At 45.5% G+C, this 21,523-nt stretch overlaps 6 protein-coding genes across 6 annotated transcripts; 3 read left to right on the forward strand and 3 right to left on the reverse strand.

Moving 5' to 3' along the window:
- The first annotated feature begins 574 nt into the window (after nucleotides 1-574).
- LOC128720744 (ras-related protein Rab-7a) lies at nucleotides 575-5,164 on the forward strand. The gene is made up of 5 exons (XM_053814439.1): nucleotides 575-667; nucleotides 2,889-3,118; nucleotides 3,200-3,418; nucleotides 3,498-3,635; nucleotides 3,728-5,164. Exons 2-5 carry the CDS (start codon nucleotides 2,939-2,941, stop codon nucleotides 3,815-3,817), a joined length of 627 nt encoding a protein of 208 aa, XP_053670414.1. The 5' UTR covers nucleotides 575-667; nucleotides 2,889-2,938; the 3' UTR covers nucleotides 3,818-5,164.
- A 1,088-nt stretch (nucleotides 5,165-6,252) lies between these two features.
- Nucleotides 6,253-9,833, forward strand: LOC128731414 (uncharacterized). The gene is made up of 3 exons (XM_053824535.1): nucleotides 6,253-6,501; nucleotides 6,661-7,501; nucleotides 7,579-9,833. The coding sequence occupies exons 1-3, from the start codon at nucleotides 6,253-6,255 to the stop codon at nucleotides 9,831-9,833; spliced, it is 3,345 nt and encodes a 1,114-aa protein (XP_053680510.1).
- A 454-nt stretch (nucleotides 9,834-10,287) lies between these two features.
- On the reverse strand, nucleotides 10,288-12,244 carry LOC128722665 (uncharacterized protein C2orf42). Its single transcript, XM_053816345.1, has one exon. The coding sequence runs from the start codon at nucleotides 12,242-12,244 to the stop codon at nucleotides 10,307-10,309; it is 1,938 nt and encodes a 645-aa protein (XP_053672320.1). The 3' UTR covers nucleotides 10,288-10,306.
- A 1,110-nt stretch (nucleotides 12,245-13,354) lies between these two features.
- Nucleotides 13,355-15,703, forward strand: LOC128730760 (thioredoxin-related transmembrane protein 1). The gene is made up of 3 exons (XM_053823838.1): nucleotides 13,355-13,600; nucleotides 13,753-14,089; nucleotides 14,212-15,703. Exons 1-3 carry the CDS (start codon nucleotides 13,452-13,454, stop codon nucleotides 14,710-14,712), a joined length of 987 nt encoding a protein of 328 aa, XP_053679813.1. The 5' UTR covers nucleotides 13,355-13,451; the 3' UTR covers nucleotides 14,713-15,703.
- Nucleotides 15,704-15,993: 290 nt separating this feature from the next.
- LOC128720360 (uncharacterized) lies at nucleotides 15,994-18,566 on the reverse strand. Its single transcript, XM_053814025.1, has 2 exons — nucleotides 16,211-18,566; nucleotides 15,994-16,136 (listed from the first exon to the last, which is right to left on the reverse strand). The coding sequence occupies exons 1-2, from the start codon at nucleotides 18,564-18,566 to the stop codon at nucleotides 15,994-15,996; spliced, it is 2,499 nt and encodes an 832-aa protein (XP_053670000.1).
- A 734-nt stretch (nucleotides 18,567-19,300) lies between these two features.
- LOC128730403 (diphosphomevalonate decarboxylase) lies at nucleotides 19,301-21,022 on the reverse strand. The gene is made up of 6 exons (XM_053823449.1): nucleotides 20,968-21,022; nucleotides 20,829-20,899; nucleotides 20,627-20,741; nucleotides 20,406-20,540; nucleotides 20,019-20,344; nucleotides 19,301-19,942 (listed from the first exon to the last, which is right to left on the reverse strand). The coding sequence occupies exons 1-6, from the start codon at nucleotides 21,020-21,022 to the stop codon at nucleotides 19,505-19,507; spliced, it is 1,140 nt and encodes a 379-aa protein (XP_053679424.1). The 3' UTR covers nucleotides 19,301-19,504.
- Between the last annotated feature and the right edge of the window lie 501 nt (nucleotides 21,023-21,523).

The raw sequence follows: 21,523 nt of genomic DNA on the forward strand, positions 1-21,523 counted from the left end.
CATGCTTGAGGAACTTAAGCATTAACGGTAAGCGGTATTACTTAACAAATATATTAGACAATTTAACAATAATAAAGTTGGTCTCTACCCCTGCATCCGATTTAAAATACTCTATTCTGCAGTTAAATGAGAACAAAAAAGGATACACCCACGATGAAACTTCTTCCAACCAAATGAATATTTCTTTTTTTAATTCAGTAACGATTTTATAGCGAATAATTTAACTTTGCTCATAGAAAAATGATCTTAGGTATTTTCTTTTTCTGTAAGTAGTTCAACAGTATTTTTAGTAGCTATTGCTTGTCAAACTAGGTTTGAATTTTTTTCTAGGAATTTAAAATAATTAATTCTGCGTATAAAACTATACGCTTTTATTGACTGTGTAAAGCACAAAGCAAACCTTTTTGGTTTGATATCAGATGCCAAAGAAAGAATTCGCAAAAGCTGTTCACCCCTGGAAAACCAACAACTGTCACACGTCCGAACAAATGTCAAACGATGAAACCAAGATGGCGTCATAAATGCCTAAACCGACCTCTCAATCTATGTTCTTATTAGCTCTCAGCCAACTTAGTTTAGTTTCGTCGTAACAAAGTTATTCTGCAGTTTTTAACGTGAAAAGAAAAACAATCCTCTCCGAAAAGGAAACCCGCACACCCGCTATCGTGTAGGTAATCGTTTGTTTCGTTAGGAAAATGTGTCTGTTACACCTAGGGTGAGAGGTTGTCGTTTCAAAACATTAGCCTAGTCGACCAAGGAAACCACCATCACTGTTGCGTGCGACGAAATCACCTCCGAACGGGGGCATATGACGTGAATTCTTTTGTTTGCTCGGTGTCTCCAGTGGTCAATGCAGTTATCGCTGGCAAGTGCGTTTCCGGAACACGTACGAGAGTTACCAAAAATCGAACACGTTCGTCTCTGTGGAACCACTCGTTTTCATCGGTTAACGTAGTTAGCAGCAGATAAGCGCAGCACCGTTTTCTACGCCGTTCTCTTCGCTTGATGACTTGATTTTTTTTCTTCTCCCTTCTCTGTGTATTAGACGAGGAGCTAGATTTTCGTTTTCTATGCCATCCGTTCGGTTGGGTCAACGAAATTCTGCGCTGTTGGCTGTAGGTCGCAAGCTACCACAAAAGTTCGAGTGCTTATGTGCGTGAGTGTGTGTGCTCTATGCAAGAAGCTGTTAATTGCGTTTTGTTTAAATCATCGCTGGGCTTTTGTTAACCATCCACCATGACAACAAGCGATGACGTTCGCTCGGTTGAGGTCGGGCGTTGTGATCATAGTGAGGTGTCGTTTGTCGCCAACCAAAATGGGGTGTTGGTATGCATTCCCATCTAGCGATGACGTAAAGATGATACATGCTGTGGCGGCCCCCCTTTACTAATCGAGTTCGGTCAAGAAACGGCGCAGAAACGCACTCTGGCCGAGTAGCATTTGAATGGCTGCTGCAGTTGTTGCTTGTTGGAATGTGAAGGCAATATGGAACTTGCTGGAACGACCAGTACAGTAGCTTGACGGATTCGTGACTCATGGGATGTGATATGAATGGAAACAAATTTTATTCTAGAGCCAAATGTAGTAGAAAATGACGCAACGCTGCCAAAGCGGATTATTTTTTTAAACATCCAATAACCATGGACTCATGGACAGAAAATGTCACAAATCAAGCTACGCAATGAAGTGCACGTTCTCCTTGGTTTGTGTACGTTCTCGCCAAAACAGGATCCGTGTGCTCAGCTGTGTGCGTACGTGCGTGCGTTTTGTGTGGAAATGATTCAAGGGCTACTACGCAATGGTTCGCTTTCTTTATGTGTAAATATTTGCAACTCAAGGGTCAGCCCGAGCCACTGCCTGTTGTCTAGTGGCGTTTCGCATTCTTTGTTGCAGGTTGAAAAACCATCAACGTACGGCAGCAAACCTAGCGGGCAAGTTCATTTCGCGCAGACGTTCACAAAATGGCATGGCCATAAATGATAACAAAAACCGTCTCGTCCGGAACAGCGATCGATGTGTCACAATAACAGCTGCGAATGGGTGGTACCGAGCGCACCAATTCGTAATAAATGTGGGACACTTGATTGATTCGTCATGGTTTTGCTGGCTAGAGCCTTTGGAGATCCGTTGTTTACACTTTTCCCAAGCTGCAATTCAGGCAACAACAGTACATCAACAGGAAACAAAGCACTGGGAAGTAGCCCAACCATTTGGCTTAACGTCGACCAGCGTTATCAATTACACTGACTGTAGCTGGTGACTTTTTTCTCCCGGATTTTCACGGTGAATTCTCCCTATCGCTACGAGTTACATCTCGTGCGGGTCCGGGAAATAATATTTCGATTGTCAGTATCGGTACCAGCAGTTCAATGGACCCGCCACAGCAGCGAATGATTCATTAAAATACTACGGTCACATTATCGCCAAGGGTGGTGAACTGTACGCTTTCGGGATCTCTCCTTTGTCCTACTGTGCCCTGTACTGCTAGGGCGACATTCCTCGACATTGTTCTTTCTTTCTTTGTTTCGCCGTTGTCTTCTTGGCTCCAATCTAATCCTATTGGAACGTATGATATAACGTAAGAGCCACGTTGCTTCTTCGTAAAGTGACTTCCAATCAACATTAACATGGGCGTTGCATCCTTCAAGGGGATCCACCCATTCTATGATGTCAAACCGAGCTATCTTCGCATTTAAATGTTGCTTTAGTGGTCTGCCGTAATCTTTCTTATCTATCTGTACATCCGTGTGGGGCAAAGTCACCTGGAAACCAGAGTAACTTGTGAACTATTTCTGCTCCGACAAATAGTATACACTTCTAGTGGACACGGATAATGACACCCATCTTTTAACTGCTGTATTTTAATCGTTTTCCCCCTCCTTCCTCAGTGAACACAGTATCTACGTGAAGTAAAGCTAACTAGGATCAAGCATACGAGATGGCTACCCGTAAAAAAGCGTTGCTGAAGGTGATCGTCCTTGGAGACAGCAGTGTCGGAAAGACTTCGCTGATGAACCAGTACGTGAACAAACGCTTCACAAACCAGTATAAGGCGACGATTGGAGCTGACTTTCTCACGAAAGAAGTGGTGATCGACGAGAGAGTCGTAACGATGCAGGTAAATTAGCGCAATCGGAATGCTGTGTCAAATTGCTTGCTCGAATCAAACCTTAACCGTATGCAAATGATGCTCTCGCAGATCTGGGACACGGCCGGTCAGGAGCGGTTCCAATCGCTCGGTGTGGCCTTCTACCGTGGGGCGGATTGCTGCGTGCTGGTCTATGATACGACTGCACCCAATACATTCAAAAATCTCGAATCCTGGCGAGACGAGTTTTTAATACAAGCTAGTCCGCGTGATCCCGACCATTTCCCGTTCGTTGTGCTGGGAAACAAAATAGACTTGGAGAACCGTGCAGTAAGTGCCGCGAGTAAAGTGCTATGGTGATTGCGAGATGTAACTAAAATGTAATTGTATTTTCACGTCCGCTGCACAGGTGTCGACGAAACGTGCTCAACAATGGTGCCAGACAAAGAACGACATACCGTACTTTGAAACATCGGCCAAGGAGGGCATCAACGTTGATTTAGCTTTCCAAACTATCGCCAAAAATGCAATAGCCCAAGAATCGGACGTAAGTAACAGAGCCCAAATACCAAGCCTTCGGTAGGATATTGTGCGATAAACGAATAACCTTTATTTTTGTGCCTCTGTCCTTCACTACAGACCGTTGATCTCTATAACGACTTCCCCGACCAGATCAAGTTGAACACGCGGGATAGCCGACCACGAAGCGGGGACAACTGCTCGTGCTAATATTATCGAATTAGACAATTTGACCGCCCCCCTTCTGACACAGCAACATCAGGCGACAGTGGTGCGTTCGGCGCCATCCTCAATAGTAGCAACAACAGTAGCTTCAGTCTCAGCAGAAGCAGCAGCTGTAACAGCAGCGGCGATAGCAGCAACAGCAGCGCCAGCATCAGCAGCAATAGAACCGCTGGTTGTGCTACTGCAATAGACAAATTACTTCCCAGATGAAATAGTATCGTAACAATTTCGGCGGAAGCTGAGTGCAACAGTGTGCAAGATGCAACAGATTTTAAGTATTTGTTGCTACATGTTTCATTTTTTTCGGTAGATCGATTTCTTGTCTTATAGGATATATGGTGAAACAGTTGAGATGCAGTTTTAGGAGTTAGCATGTAAGGGTGAACCGTTCTTTTTGGAGCCGCAAAAAAAACAAAAATATTATTGAAAATTCAGAGGCTGCAATCGCAATAAGCACGTGCACCAAGAGTGTTATTTTGTGTCTTTGTATTTGTTTAAATTGTTAATGCTAAATTCACCAGCAGCCTGCATGCTGCTTCCACAGATAAGCTTACTTTGGCGCGCACCCCGCTTACAGCTGAGGCAGGATTCGATAGCTCACGCAAAAATAACCATGTTGTGTAGTACTATCGAAGCCGGCGATCTACCCAAATAGTACCGCCACACACTCGTACATACATAGTAATGACACTCGGGAGCGATCTTCCACTCTACCTACGCGACTCCGCAAAACAGTTACCGGTTACATACGCTTATGAAACCGGCCCATCATGGTTCGGCTAAGCTTACCCCGGCCCCGTTTTGCAGCAAAAGGAAAACAAATAGAAAAATCCGCTTGTAATGGGTGTTTTTGTGTGTGTGCATTTGTGTGATTGATGGATGGTAGTGTGCTGTTGTACATTTTTCCTAGAATCGAAAAAACAGATCCAAAACTGTTCGGCCAACCATTGATATAAGGCGATGGTAATAAGCGACACGTTCATTGTTAAAAATCTAGCTAAATTACGCGGGCATGCAACGCAAAATACGACCGCCCAGGCAACAAACCATCCTCTAGTAGACGTTAAAGCAGCGATGAAGCCAACTAAGCTGAAGGGGCGCATGGGGCTCACGAAATGTGGAAAAGGATCGAATTCGATAATCACGCCAGGGAACGAACAAATGGCGTGGAATAAGAAAAAAACATGTGTAGAAATAGTAATGCGGTAATTGATAATTCTATCGAACCTTATACATATAACATATATATATTAAAGAAAAAAAAAGTATATCTCTTAGAGAAAAGAAACATAAGTAGAAGTATGATTTTCATGGTTTGCACTCCATCGCTTCGTGCCCTAGGAGAGCAAGGGTCGATCGATGGGCTGCGATCGGCTATCATTCGTTTTGTGCAATTGGTACGCTATATGCTAGTTTGCTGGTTTCGCGATCTTCATTCTTTCAAACCATGTCGTAAAGCGTGCAAAGCTTAGGCGGAACTGCTGATGTTCTGTTGTTATTATTCTTCTCTTTTACTTTAAGCCACTAAAAGCATGCCAAGCACCGTTACATTTGATGGTAATCGAAACATGATTTTAGCGTTTGATACTTCGTTTCATCAGAGCTTTCATATTTCCCAATGAAATCAGTTCCATAGCCACGCACATGGGGCGCTTGTTGGGTATGATTCTTGGAAAACGGCTCTGGCAGGCGGGTACACAATTAAAAAATAAAAAGAAAAAACAATGCACTTTCAGAATTCGAAGTACACCGACGGTAAATAGGCAAACGAAGAAGCTTCAAGTTTGCATTAGCATAACACAGTAAGGTCTGGTCCGAACAACGGGGAACAAGTGGTAAAGGAAGCACTAGGAAATTGGTATAATTGTCGGAAAAGAGAATTGAATATTGGGGCGGATAATGCATCTCCACGGAGCTTGGCAAAATTCCGCAAAGAAAAGGACACCACGGGCCCCAACGCGTTCGTGACATTTTAGCTATGAAACTAATCGTGATCGTTAGACCGGTAAAGTCGATGAAAATTGGGAGTGAGCAGAGGAATCAGTAAAAAAAAACAATAAACCTTTATGATAAACGAGTTTGGTGTTCACTTACTCAAAAAGCATGCTGGTGGCTTTGCTAGCCGAATGATGATTGCAGTAAACTATGCTGCAGTTTGAAGCACTTATTTTCCATCAAAAGCGCCCTTTTCCCTACTAAGTGCATTTTAACATAGTTTTTCCCACTAGCGCACGGCGGAACCTCGGGTGGTCTCTTTCTCTCTCGTCTTCTCTTTGTCGCTCTCGTTCACGCGTACGGCACAAGCTGCCTTACGTGGTTTTGACGTTTTGGAGAAAAAAAAGTCGAAATCACCTCGACAGTGCGTGAAAATTTGCTTCTTATTTAATGTTTTCGATCGCTAAACTCCATTGCTCTGTGTGATGGAGGAAGCCAAATTGGTCGGCTTGCTTGGCAGCATCCAAAAGTCGAATGAAAAGAACGCCATCTATCGAAATTTGGTCTCCATTCGCACGCATTTTGTGACGACTGAAAATGGCATCAAGATGTTTTCGTCTCTCCGTGGAATCGAGGTGTTGGTCGGTTTGCTTAGCAAACCCTACGAAAAGGTGATAGAAGTGGTGCTTAGCATATTGGGCAATTGTTGCACGAGAAAGGAATGCTGCAAACAGGTGAGTTTTTGGCTTTATCGGTTTGCGAAAGGTATCTCATCACAGGGGGTGAGGTGGCAGGTGGCACGCGGGCGAGCGCACGAAGGGTGATGGTAGCTGTAGTGGAAGTCGACAAGGGAATGCGCGTTTTCACTAACTGGTTCGTTTCTGCACTTTCAGGCGTTCGAATGTGGTATACTGAGACCGTTGGTCTCGATCATTTCCAACATTCCCAATGCAAGCATCCAGTGTCGGGGCTGCCGTTTGTTGGGTAATCTTGCCCAGCACGAACCAATCAGCTACAAAATCGCTCGGGACAATGGTAATATCGCATACGTTCTCAGCACGATCCTTAACGAGTCGGACAACACTGCCGTGCTGATTATGGTGATCCGCGCAATACGACAACTGTGGCGCGAAAAATCGTTACGTACTACGATGATGGATCAGGGATGCATCGGAAAAATCGTGCATCTGCTGGTGCGATACGCCCAGATCGATTCCGATGCGAACGGTTCACCGCCAAACGACCAATCGACGGTTAGTGTCGAAGAAATCAAACCCACCTCTAGTGGCGATGAGGAAAAGGTGGTTTTAAAGCACTGGCACGCTCCCGACCGGATGGTGACGAAGGAAAAGTTCAACAACATCGTGCGAAACATGGAACACAGCCAGCTTTGCGACATCGTGGGATACCAGGTGATACAGACCTACCGCTGGAAGGATCGGCTGGATTTCCGGCTGCCAGAGTCGGATGAAGTGAGCAAGCTATTCGAGAGCGTACTCAAGTGTCTGCAGATGATGACGACCACAATGCTGCAGCAGGTGGTTGACGATATATACGGTGAAGCGGGAACGGGTTTACATTGTCTCGTTTACCTTTGCGGTCAAACTAGTCCGTTTCGAGCGCTGTCGCTTAAGGTGGTGTCGAACCTGGCGGCCCATCCGGATGCGATCGATAGGCTCACGTCGTGCGGTGTGATAAAGATGGCTGCGGATCTGATCATGTACGCCAGCTTAGGTAAGTGGGTGGACCTTAAGTCGTGTTACAAAAATGTCGTTTTAATACGGTTTGTTTTTCCCCCTATCGATTCACAGACGACTCGGAGAAGCGATACTGCATCAATATGATGTGCTTGCTTACCAAGGAAGCATGCAATCGTGGTCACATCCGGCGAAGTGGTGCCCTACAGTCGTTTATGAAAATCGCGAAGCAATCGAACGAGAAGCGCGAACAAGCGATGATCCTGTACGCTCTGTACCAGTACCGGTTCGATAGTTTAAGCAACGAGATTCTTCTCAGTAACGGGCTAGTGAGCTTTCTTGTGCGAATGCTGAATGGTATTATAGCCGAAAAGGAGATCTCACACATACGCCACGATGAGGAAGAGAGCCAGCGCACGACGCACGCGAGCGTGTTCAGCAAACGCCGATCGAACTACGCAAAAACGGGCAAAATGCGCCGTAGCGATCTACTGTTTCACTACAAATCGAGCAATGCATACCACCAACAGCAGCTGCAGCAGCAGCAACCGCATCATAAGGCCGCAAAGCAATCCAAACTGGATCCGTACTGTTCGGCGCCGGAATCTCCGGACAGCGGAAGCAGCGGTTACGCCAGCACCAGCTACGGCACGGTGCGCAGTCCTTCCACAAGCGTGGGGTCTAGTCCTCCTCGCGTTCCAGAGGACGAAGCGTTTGGCGATGACACGGAGATCTACTCTCCAGTGTGCAGCGATCACGAGCAGGAAGACGAAACGGGCGACATCGGCGAGGGGCCGATAGGCAAACAAATTTCACCCATCAGTACGGACCCTTCCGGTGCGGAGGAAGAGGAAAAGAAGCTAGAAGAAGAGACGCTCGATGGGGCGGAAGAAATGAATGATTTCGATATGGTGGCGTACCTTATAGAAGATAGCTCCAACGCCAAATGGCTGGATAATGCCGAGGAAAAGGATTTGCCAGATGAGGACAGCTTAGGGCTGAGGCCGTCCAAAACGCCCCACTCGGACGATTGTATCGATGATAACGAAATGTTCAAGATCGAGCTGGAGATCGCTACGGCTAAAACGTTCGAAAAATATCCCATGCAACCAACGCTGACGTTACTGTGGTCCGTTTCGAAGTCCTTTCCCGCGATGGAGTTCGTGCAGGCGGATACGCTGGAAACGCTACTAAAAATCTGCAAACAGTCCAAAAAACCACGTGGCCGCGCGTTCCAAACGCTGGCAAACATACTGAAACACGTGAATCACTTTTTGCCATTGCTGAAGCAGGACTTCGTCTTCAGGCTGCACGAGATGAAGAGTCCTTACCCGACGCATGGGGCCCGCTGCTGGAGCTGTGACGAAATGCGCACGGCCTGCAACGATCTGATGTCCCTGTTTGGGTCGGTCGGAGAGACGGGCTACGGGCAGGGTGAGATCGCACACATTTTACGAACGGGCGAACGCGACCTGCAGCTGCGAGTTTCCATCATTGTGATGTTCGTCGTACGGGACACACGGCTCCTGCACAAGCTGCTGTTCGACATGAAAGTACTGGAGATGGTGATGGACTACATACTGGACGATGGTATCTCCGTTGGCGCTCCCGGGGGAGATACCGAACACCTGAACCAGCTCCAACAACGGTTAAGTGGGATCGCCTGTTCGGCGATAACGCGTCTCGCCCAGAATGTGGGTATCGTTGGTGAGGAGGAGGACACAGGCACGCCCAGTGAAAAGCTTGAGGAGAAAGAATTCGACAACACGCTCACGATCTGCGACGAGTCAGCGGTCAGTGCGGACGAAAAGGTTACCTTCCGCGTGCGGAGTACCCCGACTGGTCCGCAGGAAACGGTTCTCGTTAGCAAAGCGCTTCTCATGGAGGGCAGCGAAGTGTTCCGCCGTATGTTCGAGGGTGACCACTTCATCGAGTCAAAAAACAACGAGGTACACCTGCAGGAGCCAATCACTGCCGACGGGTTGCGGTATTTCTTCTACCTCATCCGGCTACAGACGCTTAACAAGCTAACTGGCATGGCACCGCCACCGAAGGTGATCGAAGCGAGCCTCGATGCGCTCAGTTTGGCACAGAAATATTTGCTTCCGACCGTCGAGAAGCCCGTGCTGAACATAATCAAGACGCTGCTAAATGACGACTGCGTGCTGAATGTGTTCGAATGGTCCCTAGCAAACTACAACCAGGAACTGTTGATCGCATCGACCTACTACTTTCTCTACTCGGACATCAGTGGAGCGGCCAAACGTAAGCTGTACCGAGCGGCCAACAGATCACGCTATCGCGATGATTGGAGGCGACTACTTACCGAAACTATCCTATTTCGTGTGCAACCAAATGCGGAGCTTTAAGCACCGCATCATCGCCTATGGCGAGTTCGTTAGTCAACCGTTTAACCGTGTTCATACGTTTATTAATCCACTTGGAGATCCTTCTGTTTTTTACTCCCTTTTACACTTCCAACGTTTGTGCTGCCGCCCAGTATCAGATGCCCTTGAATGCCGACCGCAAGCATATTCGTGATATCCTTGGCATGATTTGAAGGCGTACTGGAATGAGATTATCGTGACAACATTCCGATTTCCTATCGCTCAAGTTTTTACTACTTCTTTTTTCTTTTTTAATTTATTTCTACCTTCATGTTAACTGTATGTTGGTAACGCAGCAAAATGCTCTCATTGTAAACTAATTATCTTATGCGAGACGTATATTCACTCTTCATCCAGCAGACTGCTCGCAATGGGGCTAGTTTGAAGAGGCAGCTCTACGCGCAATAACATTATGGCCCTGCTCCTGTCTTTGAATGTTATACACAATAAATTTGTTACTCTACAGCGCATAACGATGGGGGTGGATGTAAGTACTTATTGTTCATGCGATGACCGTACTCGAACGAAATTCGTAGATCACCAAATTTACTGCGCGGCAGAACGTCACCGGTCCATTCGAGGATAAAGCTGTACTCCCGCTCAGGATCCGGCTCGTGTTTGTAGCGGCCAAATTTAATGTAGGTGCTGTAACAGCTCGGTCGTATCGCCTTGCGGTGATCCTCACCATTCGGTAGGTCAACGAGAAATTCCTCAAATCGTTGGCCGTCCGGTGAGCGGACGAAAAATTTCTCCAACGCAAGCTCCATCCTATCGGTGCTGAACACATCCAGCAGCGCTTTGGGGCGTGTAAATTTAAACACCTGTGGGGCACGATCGATTTCTGATGAAGATGGCGTTGGTTCGGGCTGGCGCCGGAAGTGGCCGCGGGAAAACCGAGTTCGCAAGCACCGATAGAAGTCTTCCTGTATGCGGAATGTCTGCACGTCCGGTTTCCCGGCCGCGTTGTAATCGATGACGTAGTTCAGCTGTTCGATGACGGACTCAAGCCAATGTGTAAACGAAAGGCTGCAAAGCGTTGCCTCGTACAACGGATCGGAAAGACCGCGCAAACGGTTTAAAATGATTCCGTTTGATTCGAGAGCATTGAGAATCTTGCGCACATTGTAGCTGCCACGTGTGAGCTTCTCTTTCGCCACGCGGTCACCCAGTTCGAGGGCACATTTTTTAGCCGTTATTTCTACGAGCTTCTGCTTGTGACTCGCTTCCGTTGCATCTTGCCCTACCGTGGGGTTTGCGCTGGGACTGGCTGGAATCATCGAACTGTCGTCGCCTTCGACATCAGAAGGGCAAAAATCAATACGATCCGTTGGATCGAACTCGTCCATCAACTCAATTTGACAATCCATAAGGTGGAGACTTTCTTCACCAGCTGCGGAAAGATCGTAAATGTTGGCCGTAGGCGGTAATGCGTTAGTTGCCTCACCCGCCGCCAGCTCGTCGTTCGACCTTACCGAATGACTGTCGATATTAAACATATCCGGCGATCCTAGAGCCAGCTGAGCGTCTTCTTGATCGCTGAAAAATTCCATTATCGTTGGATTGAGGATTGATTGCATTTCAATATTTTCACTGGAAATCGTTTCCCCAGCCAGGAGATATTCGTATGAAAATGCTGAATTCACATCGTACGAGCTGTGCCATTCATCTTGCCCTCGGTGCTCAACGAAATTCTGCAGTAGAGAAGACAACCCATTGCCAATCTTGGCCGGTGCACTAAGCAATCCTGCAGCTACTGCAACTATGTGCCAACATGCGACAGAGCCTAATTTTTCCATCGTCGACACACAATCGCAGTGGAAGTGAGAATATTTTTTACTTTTTTTCAACGCCATCACTTGGTGCACACCGTACGCTGTGTCCCTATGACCGACGACAAAGAGATCGCTGGTAACACGTTGAACCAATGGGCACATGTTCAGCTGAGATCGCTTTTCCCACAGAGCACGTTTCTCGTCTTGCGGGATAGCGAGCGAATCAATCGCGCCTTTGAGTATGGGCAGTGCTTCGGCTCTAAGTTTGCATCCTACGATCATGCGGCTCATCGTTTCTATATCAGGAATGTCCGTACCGCGACTTGCCGTACTCGATAGTATGGCTATTGGGCCATTTTCTTCGAGGCTTGTCGTTGCGAGCAAACACCGCACACCGTTCGGGAGGGAGACTATGTACATTGCATCCCTGATTCGCTCAATTGGCAGGAGTTGCACTGCAAAGGAAGAACCACTTCGGATGATTTGGTTGCAGTTGTCCCGTAAAGCCTGGTGGCAGGTTTCATTTTTACACTTCGAAGTGCGGTTTCCGTTCAGTGTTCCGCACTGAGGGCATTTGCGAAGACCTCGCATTGTCGATCGATGACTGAGCTGAACAGACATGACTCTACTAACTACACATTACCGCCTTGTTACAGGATATTAAAACAGCGTTGCAAACTGATCCTTTCCGTTTCGTCGATTTCGTTTGATCCGCTTGAACGTTCGTTTCAAGCGAGTCTCATTTGATGTTGTTTACATTGGGGCAAAAAAAATACATTCAATGTCAACAGTGACCTTTCGTATAGGAACCACCAGGTTGTGCCGTGAGTGCTTGAATGATTCAAAGGATAGTTTAGATAGTGCAAGCTCAGCTGTATCTATAATTAATGGATAAAAATCACCCTTTTTCATTAATTAAAACTTAATTGCAAGTGTGGAGAATAATTTATATACGAAAACTTTTTAAGGCACTACTAAGATTTTCATTTATATAGTCCTGCGCAAGTAGAATCTGGTTTTAATTCCTCTTATCTGTCGTATTATGTCTAGGCTTATCCATTATTATGGAAAAACCTGCACCATAGTCATCGTCGATTGAATGCAGCTGTTGCAACAGATTCTAACATTTGGTTGAATTTCCACACATGGAATTCGATGTCACCAAATTTGAAGTACTAGCCAATGTCCAAAAAGAATGTTGGGAGGTGCGAGATGTCCTGAGGCTGCAAGACTATTAGTACATCTTGTAAATTTTCATCTCTACGAAACAAGCTACAAACATTCTTTATTTAGAATCATCTTATTTAAATGGCGATAGCTACATGACAAAAAACCTCCGATTACATCCAAGAAAATTTGCAACCTTTCTGTTGGGAGGAAATGCACATCCTATTTGAACTTTTGGACATCATCGATACATCAGTTTAACATCCCTAAACCGTCATTTAAAAAAAAACAATTCAAAATCAAGTAAACTGATCGCGTAGTCAGCAAATATGCGAATAACGTACAGCTTAGGTCGTAAACTGTCAAACAGTCAACCGTTACTGTTGACATAGGCATTTCAAGTTGACTGACCTTGCTTTCTGCATTGATCGTACTGGCCAGAAAAGAATAACGAAATACTGGAAGAATTTCATTCTCTTGTTGAATTTGACGTATCCAAAAACCGAGTGGAGCTTCGTTCCACGCTGAAATACTTTTTGTTTTTCCTTTCCGTTCGTACGACCGGCCGCCGGTGGTGCTGAAAATCACCAATAATTATCCAGCTCAACGAGCATCCTTTTCGAAGCGCGACGCTTATCCGCAGCGTCTATCCGGCGCAAAAATGATGTGCCAGTCAGCATTAGTGGTGGCTCTAATATGTGGCCTTGGTGTACACCTGGTGCATTCGCAACCCGGATCGAAATCTCAGGTTATCGAACTGGACGAATCAAACTGGGACCGAATGCTTACCGACGAGTGGCTAGTCGAGTTGTAAGTATTGCGTTTCTTCGTAATTGCGTCGTCATTTGTCCCGGTTTCCTGATGCATTTGCTCAGGCCGCATGACGCTGCACCGCGGATGATGCATTTCGATCATATGTTCCTCCACGTTTGGTTAACCATTTGTTTTTCTTTTTTACATAGCTATGCACCGTGGTGTCCCGCTTGTAAGACCCTCGCACCAACCTGGGATGACCTTTCGACGTGGTCGGATGATCTGAATATTAAGACTGCCAAGGTGGATGTGACGTCATCGCCGGGTCTGAGCGGAAGGTTCTTTGTCACAGCGCTGCCAACAATATTCCACGTGATAAATGGCGAATTCCGCCAGTATAAAGGTCCTCGGGACATGGAATCGTTCATGACGTTTGTCGAGGAGAAGAAATGGGAATCGCTAGAGCAGGTTTCGGCGTGGCGCAACCCGGATTCGATTCAAATGTCGCTGGTATCGTTGTTCTTCAAGCTTTCACACTTCTTGAAAGTAAGTAGAACCCGACTGCGGGTAAGTGGGAAAGGATCAACTTCCGCGGGGTGGATCACAGATCGAACAGGGTTTCAATTGTTTCGTTTTCCTCCCCCTTTGGTTTCGGTTATCTATGCTAGGAATTGAACACGATGCTGTTGAAGGAGTACGGCTTGCCGGTGTGGGGCTCGTACACGTTGTTCGGAATTGGGACAGTTTTGCTGGGTGCAATCTTCGGACTCATACTGGTGTGCATAATCGATTGTCTGTTCCCGCCCAAGTCCGGCCAGCGGCAAAGCTTCTCCGAACACAAGCAGAAAGTGCGCGCCGAAAAGGTACCAGAAGAGCTGCGTGGTGACGAGCTGGTGGATGAGGACGAAGAAAAGCGAACCGCCGATGCTGATGGCGAGTACGACGACGATGAGGCGGAAGAGGATGAGAACGCCGAAACGGACCCGGAAGAAAAGGAAACCTCGGAGGGCGAAAAGTATTCCGGTAGTGACAATTCGGAGGATGACGAATCGACCACCGCCAAGAAGGGAGAGGACAAAAAGGAAGCCGAACCAGTCGTGGAAGAAAAGAAGGAAAAGACCACCACCAGTCCAGACGTGAGAAAACGCAAACCCAGAAAAGCAGACTAAAGGTTCGACGTGTGAAACTATGTGTTACGTTAGCGAGGCACGTGGATGATATTGCTACATTAAGGCATATAACTTTTCGATTCATTTTTTTTGTTCACATCGTGGAACGATTTACAATGCACGGTATATGAAGCGTTGTTGCATAGATGATAAATCCTTGAGTGATAAAATCTTCAGAAACTGCCCCGCTCAAGATAACTCCACGGAGGTAGATACTAACAGTGTCTTCGTTTACGTTTTGCATTTAATTTTTTGCATTATCAGCCTACATTTTCCAATACTTTCTACATTCTCTATTATTCCTCAATTTATCTGCTCAATTAAATCTTTTTTAAAATAATTTTGCTTAGCGTCATATGTGTACATTTAGTATAGTTATCACTTACTTACAGTACGTTAAGGACTCCTATTATGTAGACATATTTGTGTGTTGATTGCGTTACTAAAGGCTTGCAACTGAGCTGGCTATTTTTCACGTCTAGCGGAGGCAAATACTTGAAAATCTCCTACAAGTACATGGGCGGGCACCAAAAAGGGCAACACTGTGTTAAAACTTCATGCTTACGAAGTCGGTCCATAAGTAAAAATTCACTACTTAAAAAAACTGGCAGCTAACAACATACATGCAATCCATGGGCTAGTTGAGACCGATTCGAATTACTATACAAGTTTAAATACATCATCATTTGGTGGAACGTAAACCTACCGAATAAACCATAAAGAAGAAGACGGTAAGGGGCGTGTACGCGCGCATGTTCAGCATATTCAGTGTAAGCGTAAATTTACATTTCCTTTTTTTTCTTGCCTGTTCGTTGCCTATTTCGTTCTTAGCTCTTCTTTTCTCATGTGACCCGCACATTGATAATTTAATAAATAACCCCTCGTTATTACTGTACGACCCAACTCCTGAGAGAACATATGTGAAACAGGGAGGTCAAAACGCACGAAAGAAATGTAATAAAAGTCATTACGAGAATTTTGTCGAAATAAAGTCACGATTTGCTAGTGATAAGATAATGTAAAAAGGCATGCGTTTGAAATTGCTTCTGCTTGTTTCAAAAGTACATTTATTGATACGAGTCACCGAATGGTTGGGAATGAAAAAGCGTAATCTATATTTGTCTTTCTTGATCAGCTTTATTTAGCTACCTAGAACTAATTAACAAAGGTGCTTTAAAAATGAATACACCGTTCCCAAAACCCGTTACCGATTTGCTGTACATCTCAGATGAATTCTCAGCACAACGTGATTGTAACGCAGCATGCAGTAAATAAGTCTAATTACACACTGAAATTACCCTTCAGCTGATTAAAATATGCCATATCGGATGGGCTGATCGAGGGTATAAATTTTTTTATCGCTTCCCTAAAATCGTCCTCACCGACGATCACTTGGTTCGCATTGAGGCCTTCGTCAATCGCATCTGAAAAATGCGCGTAAGAAAATGTTCAGTATTAGCCAACTGGAAATTTTGTGTATCCAAAAGCGATGCATTACCTCCAGCAATTGCTTCTTTGACGGTCCGTCGAACAGCACTCAACCACGCGTTAGAGCAGATCGAGTACATATCGGCCCCGGTCATGTCCTGCGTTAGGCTTTCGGCGATCTTTCTCAATGTAAGGTTCTCTGCCAGGCGGAACCGTCCCGTCACGGCCCGGAGGACACTCTCCTTGTCCTCCACCGTGCAGCTCGGTCCAACGTACAACAACTTATCGAAGCGCCCTGGTCGCAACAGAGCCGGATCGATTAGATCCGGTCGGTTGGTAGCTGCCAGTATGAAAATTTGCTGTCCTGGATCCTTCGAAATGCCGTCCATTTCGCTCAACATCTGCGAGACAACCCGATCCATCACACCGCCTGAGTCACCACTCACGCCCCGATTGGGTGCCAGGGAATCCAACTCATCCAGAAAAAGAACGCACGGTGAAGCGGTCCGGGCACGTGCGAACACCTCGCGCACGTTCTGTTCGCTCTGACCGACGTACATGTTCAACAGCTCGGGCCCTTGAACCGAGAGGAAGCTAAGGTTGCACTCAGTCGCGACCGCTTTGGCGATCAGTGTCTTTCCGGTACCCGGTGGACCGTAGAGCAGGATTCCCGATCGTCGCATATTCTTCCCCATCAGGTGCTTGTGACGAAGGGGCAATCCGATCGAGTTTTGTATCTCCGATTTCAGTTTCGCCAATCCGCCAATCTCCGACCACAGCACCTTTGGAACCTTCGGTGCTCCGAGGCTGTCCGAGAAGGTGGCTTGCATTTTTTCCAACGACTCGAGGAAATGTCTCAAATGCACACGTGGTGCATCGGAACAGCGCCAAAGCTCCAACGCATTACCGTACAGCAGTTCTAAATCGGACAACGTAAACCCTTGGCTTTGATCAGCGATTTTTTGCAGCTGGTGATCAGCAAGCCGTTGTTTGTGACCGATGGAAATCCAATGAAGCAGCTCGAACCGCTCGCTCGTCGTAGGAGGATGGAACTGTATGACCTCGAGGAAAAGTGAGGTCAGCTTTGGTGTGTTCGATTCCTTTTGGTTTGCCAGCGCGATCACCACAACCGGATGGGAGTATTTTCGCTCGAAAAGAGTTGTCAACTCGGCCTGAAAGGATCCTGTTATGCGCTGATCTTCGTGGCCCTCGTTGTCCACTCCGAAAACTTCGAAATTCTCAAGACAAATAATCAATGGTTCACAAATTTTCGCCTTGTTGAATGTGCTGCTTAATTTCGTCTCCGTCTGCGAGCTTATAGATGTCATGATTTCACTACAGTCCGCGTAGAAAATCGGAATACCAAGCGTACCAGCCACCGACCGCAACACGGACATCTTGCCGATCCCGCGTTCGCCACGCAGCATGAACACCGGGTATATTCCGTTCTGCAGCAGCCCATTGTTTTCCGTTTTCATATAGGCCTGCAACGATGACAACAGTGAATCGAAGTATTTTTTTAGTCCAAAAGGACAGCTTGGCCGCATGATCAATCCATCGAAGCGTTCCGAAAGCAGGAAGTTGTTGTACGTCGTTGTCTGCTGTAGCGTTGTTAGACTTTTTTGCGCGATGCCGTACATCTCAAATGCTCCGGCAGCAGAGTCGAGGTTTAAGCATTTAAACCAAAGCGACCTCATGTGCAGCAGGATGGCAAAATGTTTGGTGTAGAATGTGTTGCCGAGAAAACGCTCCGTAAGCGGAACCTGGTACGTGTGGTTTCGATACATCAATTGCGGTGTCTCAAAGTACCGTCCGAGGATGAAGTCAACCATGTCGGAGCTCAAATCATACGGAGTTTGGTAGATGAACACGTTTGCCTTGGCGACAATCGCCGGAAGATGCTGCCCTTCGGAGATTCGTTGTAAACGACTCCATATCGACTCACCTTCGAACGTGTATCGTTCTTTTAAATTTTCCACCAAATTCTCCTTGACCCAGAGCGCGTTCAACGGCACTTTATTGTGGGGGGCGAGTTGGCACAACAAAGACACGTCCTGTTTGTTAAGTATAATCGAAACCAGACTCTTTTCCTGGTTCGAATCCGCCAGCTGGGGTGGCTTGGCGACTTTCAGCACAAGATTGATCCAATTAATCTCATGCTCCACGACGTACTCCCGGAACACCGTTGGTGAAACAAAGAGCGTATGCTCAGAATTCACGAGCTGGTCGGACTGTAGTTGCTCAAACAAGGTGTTTGGTATTGGTTGTAGATAGAAATCCAGTGATCGTAGCCTCAGGTCCCTCTGGATTTTTTTGAGCGCTTGTAGAAAAACAAATGCCGGAAAGCAGAATGCCGGGTATCGCGGATATCTGAGGCGACATATATACAGTATCAATTTACACTGTCTTATCGTTTTATCAGACATGCTGTTTTTTGGAATCAATGATAGTTTCACGCAGGCAAGTAAGTTGATCACTGTTCTAGTACGTTGAAGCAATTAAGAAGTTCAACTCCCTTTTTTAGCGCACATCATTCGGAAATTGCACTCGTTTCAGCGACGAACTACAAAGATTTCCTTAAGCGGAATAAAAACAAAAACTACAGCTGATAGTGGCTAATGTCACTCTACGTTTCATGTAAACGTCAATTGATTGTTTATTTGTTTTAAAATATGAATTTTTACCGTTAATTATGCTTGATTGAGTGTGGATTCTGTACAAACATTATTCTAAAAAACCAACGCCTATATTTGAGCTTGCATAAATTGAGCTATATAATAGAGCGGAACGATAGGGAGGCAGCACTAAAAAATAATAACAAAAGGGGTCTAGAGTCCCATTTACAAGACAGAAGACAGGTTGTAGTGCAGGAATTGGATGAATATTAAAAAAAAAAACATTCTTCGACCAGAGCTTCAAAATGAGTTATGAGTAATGCACTCATTTGCAATCCCGACTAAATTTATCAGAAAAGGGCTTGCGCCAAAAGAAAAGGGATTATTTAGCTACTTTTCATCCCTGCGCTAGGAAGAATGCAGTTGAGATTAAACGAAATACTGGTTATGCCACAAGAGCCCGATACCAGGACGGAGTTACCTTAGTTCTTTTCTTGATCAATTGTAAACCAATCCAAACTTTTGAAATAGCAAAGTTTTTGCGATCCAACATTTTATTCCAAAAACCAATAAGTATAAAATTAAAACAAATAAATTATAGCACGCATAGATAAGCCTTTATAAAATGCCCTGAAAAGACCCTAAAAAACCCATTCCCTAACAATTCGCAAATGGCCAACTGTCATAGCAATAGTGGATTCTAAATTCTCTAAATATACGCAAATGACCATCAATCATAACTGAAGCTTTTAATCGACGCGCTGAGGTCCTTCGCCAACCTTTGTATGAATAATGTAGCGCAGAGCGTTAGGTTCATCTACCGAGTACTTGTCCAATACATCATTAGGAATGGCCTTCATGGCAGCATCATCCTTCGGGATACCTTTGTAATATTCCTGTTCCGTGCATTGGTTAAATGGAAAGACATGAGCAACGATGGCTGATACCTCGGGTACGTCTTTCTCCAGTAAAAACAAGCATGCATTCGGGCCTGCGTCAAAACTGTATGCAACTTTGATGCTTTCACTAGCGAAACTGTTGATTTTATGCACCAGTTGAATGATTTTACGCGACACATCATTCATGTAAAAGCATGGTGGGTACGTATCCAAGCAAACAGCATGGAACTGATTACTATCTCTCATAGCGAGACGCCCAAATGTTTCGAAATCGTGTTCCCGTATAGCCTGCAATATAGAAAAAATGATTATAATACACTATTGTCATAGAACAGTCCAACTAACTCAATTATTTGTTGTTTACCTTTTGCAACTGCTGCACACGCTGCGGAACACACTCGGTTGCACGATATTTTAGTAAGTCGGAAGTTTTCACACTTGTAGCCATACCATGAGTAGATGCGGTTGCTTTTTTGTGATCGTTGACGACCAAAATTAGTACATGCATTTCCGGCCAGGTAGACGCCGGTGCCAGTTGGACGGCTATCGAATCAGCACCGTCGGAACGATCACCGCGAACCCATTGTACGTAGCCAGAATATAAACTGCGACATGCCGAACCACTTCCCATCCGTGCTATCCCGCTTAGCTCTTCACATTCAATGCCGTACAACGTAGCCAAAGTGTAAACTAAAAAATATGTTTTTGTTTTGCATAAAAATCACAAGAACATTTATGAATCTTTACTCACCGAAACAAGCGTAGCCTGCAGCACTCGAAGCCAACCCAGCTGCAGTGGGAAAATTGTTCTCCGACTCAACATGTATGTTCCAATCTATCATCGCTGGGTTGGGACATTTTCCAGATGCTTTAGCTCTTTTTCGTACTGCGATGACAACACACCATTCGTAAAATATTCACACAAAAAATAAGCTTAGTGTTTAGCTATTGGTTTCCTGTACAAGGCTATACCTTCAGTTAGGCAGCGTTGAATCCGAGGGTTATCGAAACTCTCTTCAACTCCATTCAAACGAAGCACATTCTTAGATAATTCCGGTCCGGCAGTTATCGTAGTTCTAGTGCGGAGCTGGCAACGAGCATATAAATGCAGAGATTCTGTATATTTTCCCCATGCATTATTCAACATTCATGAAGGCACATCGTTATAACTTACGTGGTCTGTCGAGAGTGTAACGCTGATCGAATCGTTTATCGGTAAAATCAGGTCATCGTCACGCTTTCCCCCTGAAAAAAGATGCGTTTGAACGATTTTGTGTAAATCGGACCTTCGAGACAGAACAGCAAAAACTTACAGTACTTAATGATGGCAATGTTCACCGGCGCTACACATGTTACCGAAGTGGACATGTTTCCCAGCTAACTCTTTGATTCCGTCACTTGAAATAACGTGCTCTCGAGGAGGACGAGCTTTTTTAAGATCGCAAACGATGATCTTCAGCTTGTGCTTGATGTTCCTGTCTGGAATTTATGAGTTTGCGCTCTTTCTCTCCCTCTCTCTCTATCTCTCTCCGTCGCGCATATCTCACGGAATGTTTACATTATCTATCACGGTCCCTCACTGCTGATCCGAGAGGTTGAGCAGTTTGTGCCATTTTAGACCAGCTTTTAGACCATAAAGCTGAATGTCAGTTTGAATGAGAGAGCGGGCTCTCAACCTGGATTACCGGAGATATTCTGACGTCATGCACATGTCATGTCCGTTTTTTATGGATCTTCCCGCCCTTCCGAAAAATACTTAGAAAAGCAAATAATATTTAATGTTTATGTAGATCACATATTCGTTCCTAAAAATAAACCTACATATGTATTGCTCAGATGCCAAATGATTCATACAATATGTCCTTTATG

Source organism: Anopheles nili, chromosome 2 (assembly GCF_943737925.1).
Source record: "Anopheles nili chromosome 2, idAnoNiliSN_F5_01, whole genome shotgun sequence".
In the NCBI taxonomy this organism is placed as follows: domain Eukaryota; kingdom Metazoa; phylum Arthropoda; class Insecta; order Diptera; family Culicidae; genus Anopheles; species Anopheles nili.

Coding starts and splice junctions, on each gene's coding strand:
- LOC128720744 (XM_053814439.1), top strand. CDS start 2,939: ATGGCTACCCGTAAAAAAGCGTTGCTGAAGGTGATCGTCCTTGGAGAC. Junction 3,119..3,199: donor AGAGAGTCGTAACGATGCAG/GTAAATTAGCGC, acceptor ATGCTCTCGCAG/ATCTGGGACACGGCCGGTCA. Junction 3,419..3,497: donor TAGACTTGGAGAACCGTGCA/GTAAGTGCCGCG, acceptor TCCGCTGCACAG/GTGTCGACGAAACGTGCTCA.
- LOC128731414 (XM_053824535.1), top strand. CDS start 6,253: ATGGAGGAAGCCAAATTGGTCGGCTTGCTTGGCAGCATCCAAAAGTCG. Junction 6,502..6,660: donor GAAAGGAATGCTGCAAACAG/GTGAGTTTTTGG, acceptor CTGCACTTTCAG/GCGTTCGAATGTGGTATACT. Junction 7,502..7,578: donor GATCATGTACGCCAGCTTAG/GTAAGTGGGTGG, acceptor ATCGATTCACAG/ACGACTCGGAGAAGCGATAC.
- LOC128722665 (XM_053816345.1), bottom strand. CDS start 12,244: ATGTCTGTTCAGCTCAGTCATCGATCGACAATGCGAGGTCTTCGCAAA.
- LOC128730760 (XM_053823838.1), top strand. CDS start 13,452: ATGATGTGCCAGTCAGCATTAGTGGTGGCTCTAATATGTGGCCTTGGT. Junction 13,601..13,752: donor GACGAGTGGCTAGTCGAGTT/GTAAGTATTGCG, acceptor TTTTTTACATAG/CTATGCACCGTGGTGTCCCG. Junction 14,090..14,211: donor AGCTTTCACACTTCTTGAAA/GTAAGTAGAACC, acceptor TATCTATGCTAG/GAATTGAACACGATGCTGTT.
- LOC128720360 (XM_053814025.1), bottom strand. CDS start 18,566: ATGTCTGATAAAACGATAAGACAGTGTAAATTGATACTGTATATATGT. Junction 16,137..16,210: donor CAAAGAAGCAATTGCTGGAG/GTAATGCATCGC, acceptor CGCATTTTTCAG/ATGCGATTGACGAAGGCCTC.
- LOC128730403 (XM_053823449.1), bottom strand. CDS start 21,022: ATGTCCACTTCGGTAACATGTGTAGCGCCGGTGAACATTGCCATCATT. Junction 20,900..20,967: donor CATTGCCATCATTAAGTACT/GTAAGTTTTTGC, acceptor ATCTTTTTTCAG/GGGGAAAGCGTGACGATGAC. Junction 20,541..20,626: donor TCAACGCTGCCTAACTGAAG/GTATAGCCTTGT, acceptor TTGTCATCGCAG/TACGAAAAAGAGCTAAAGCA.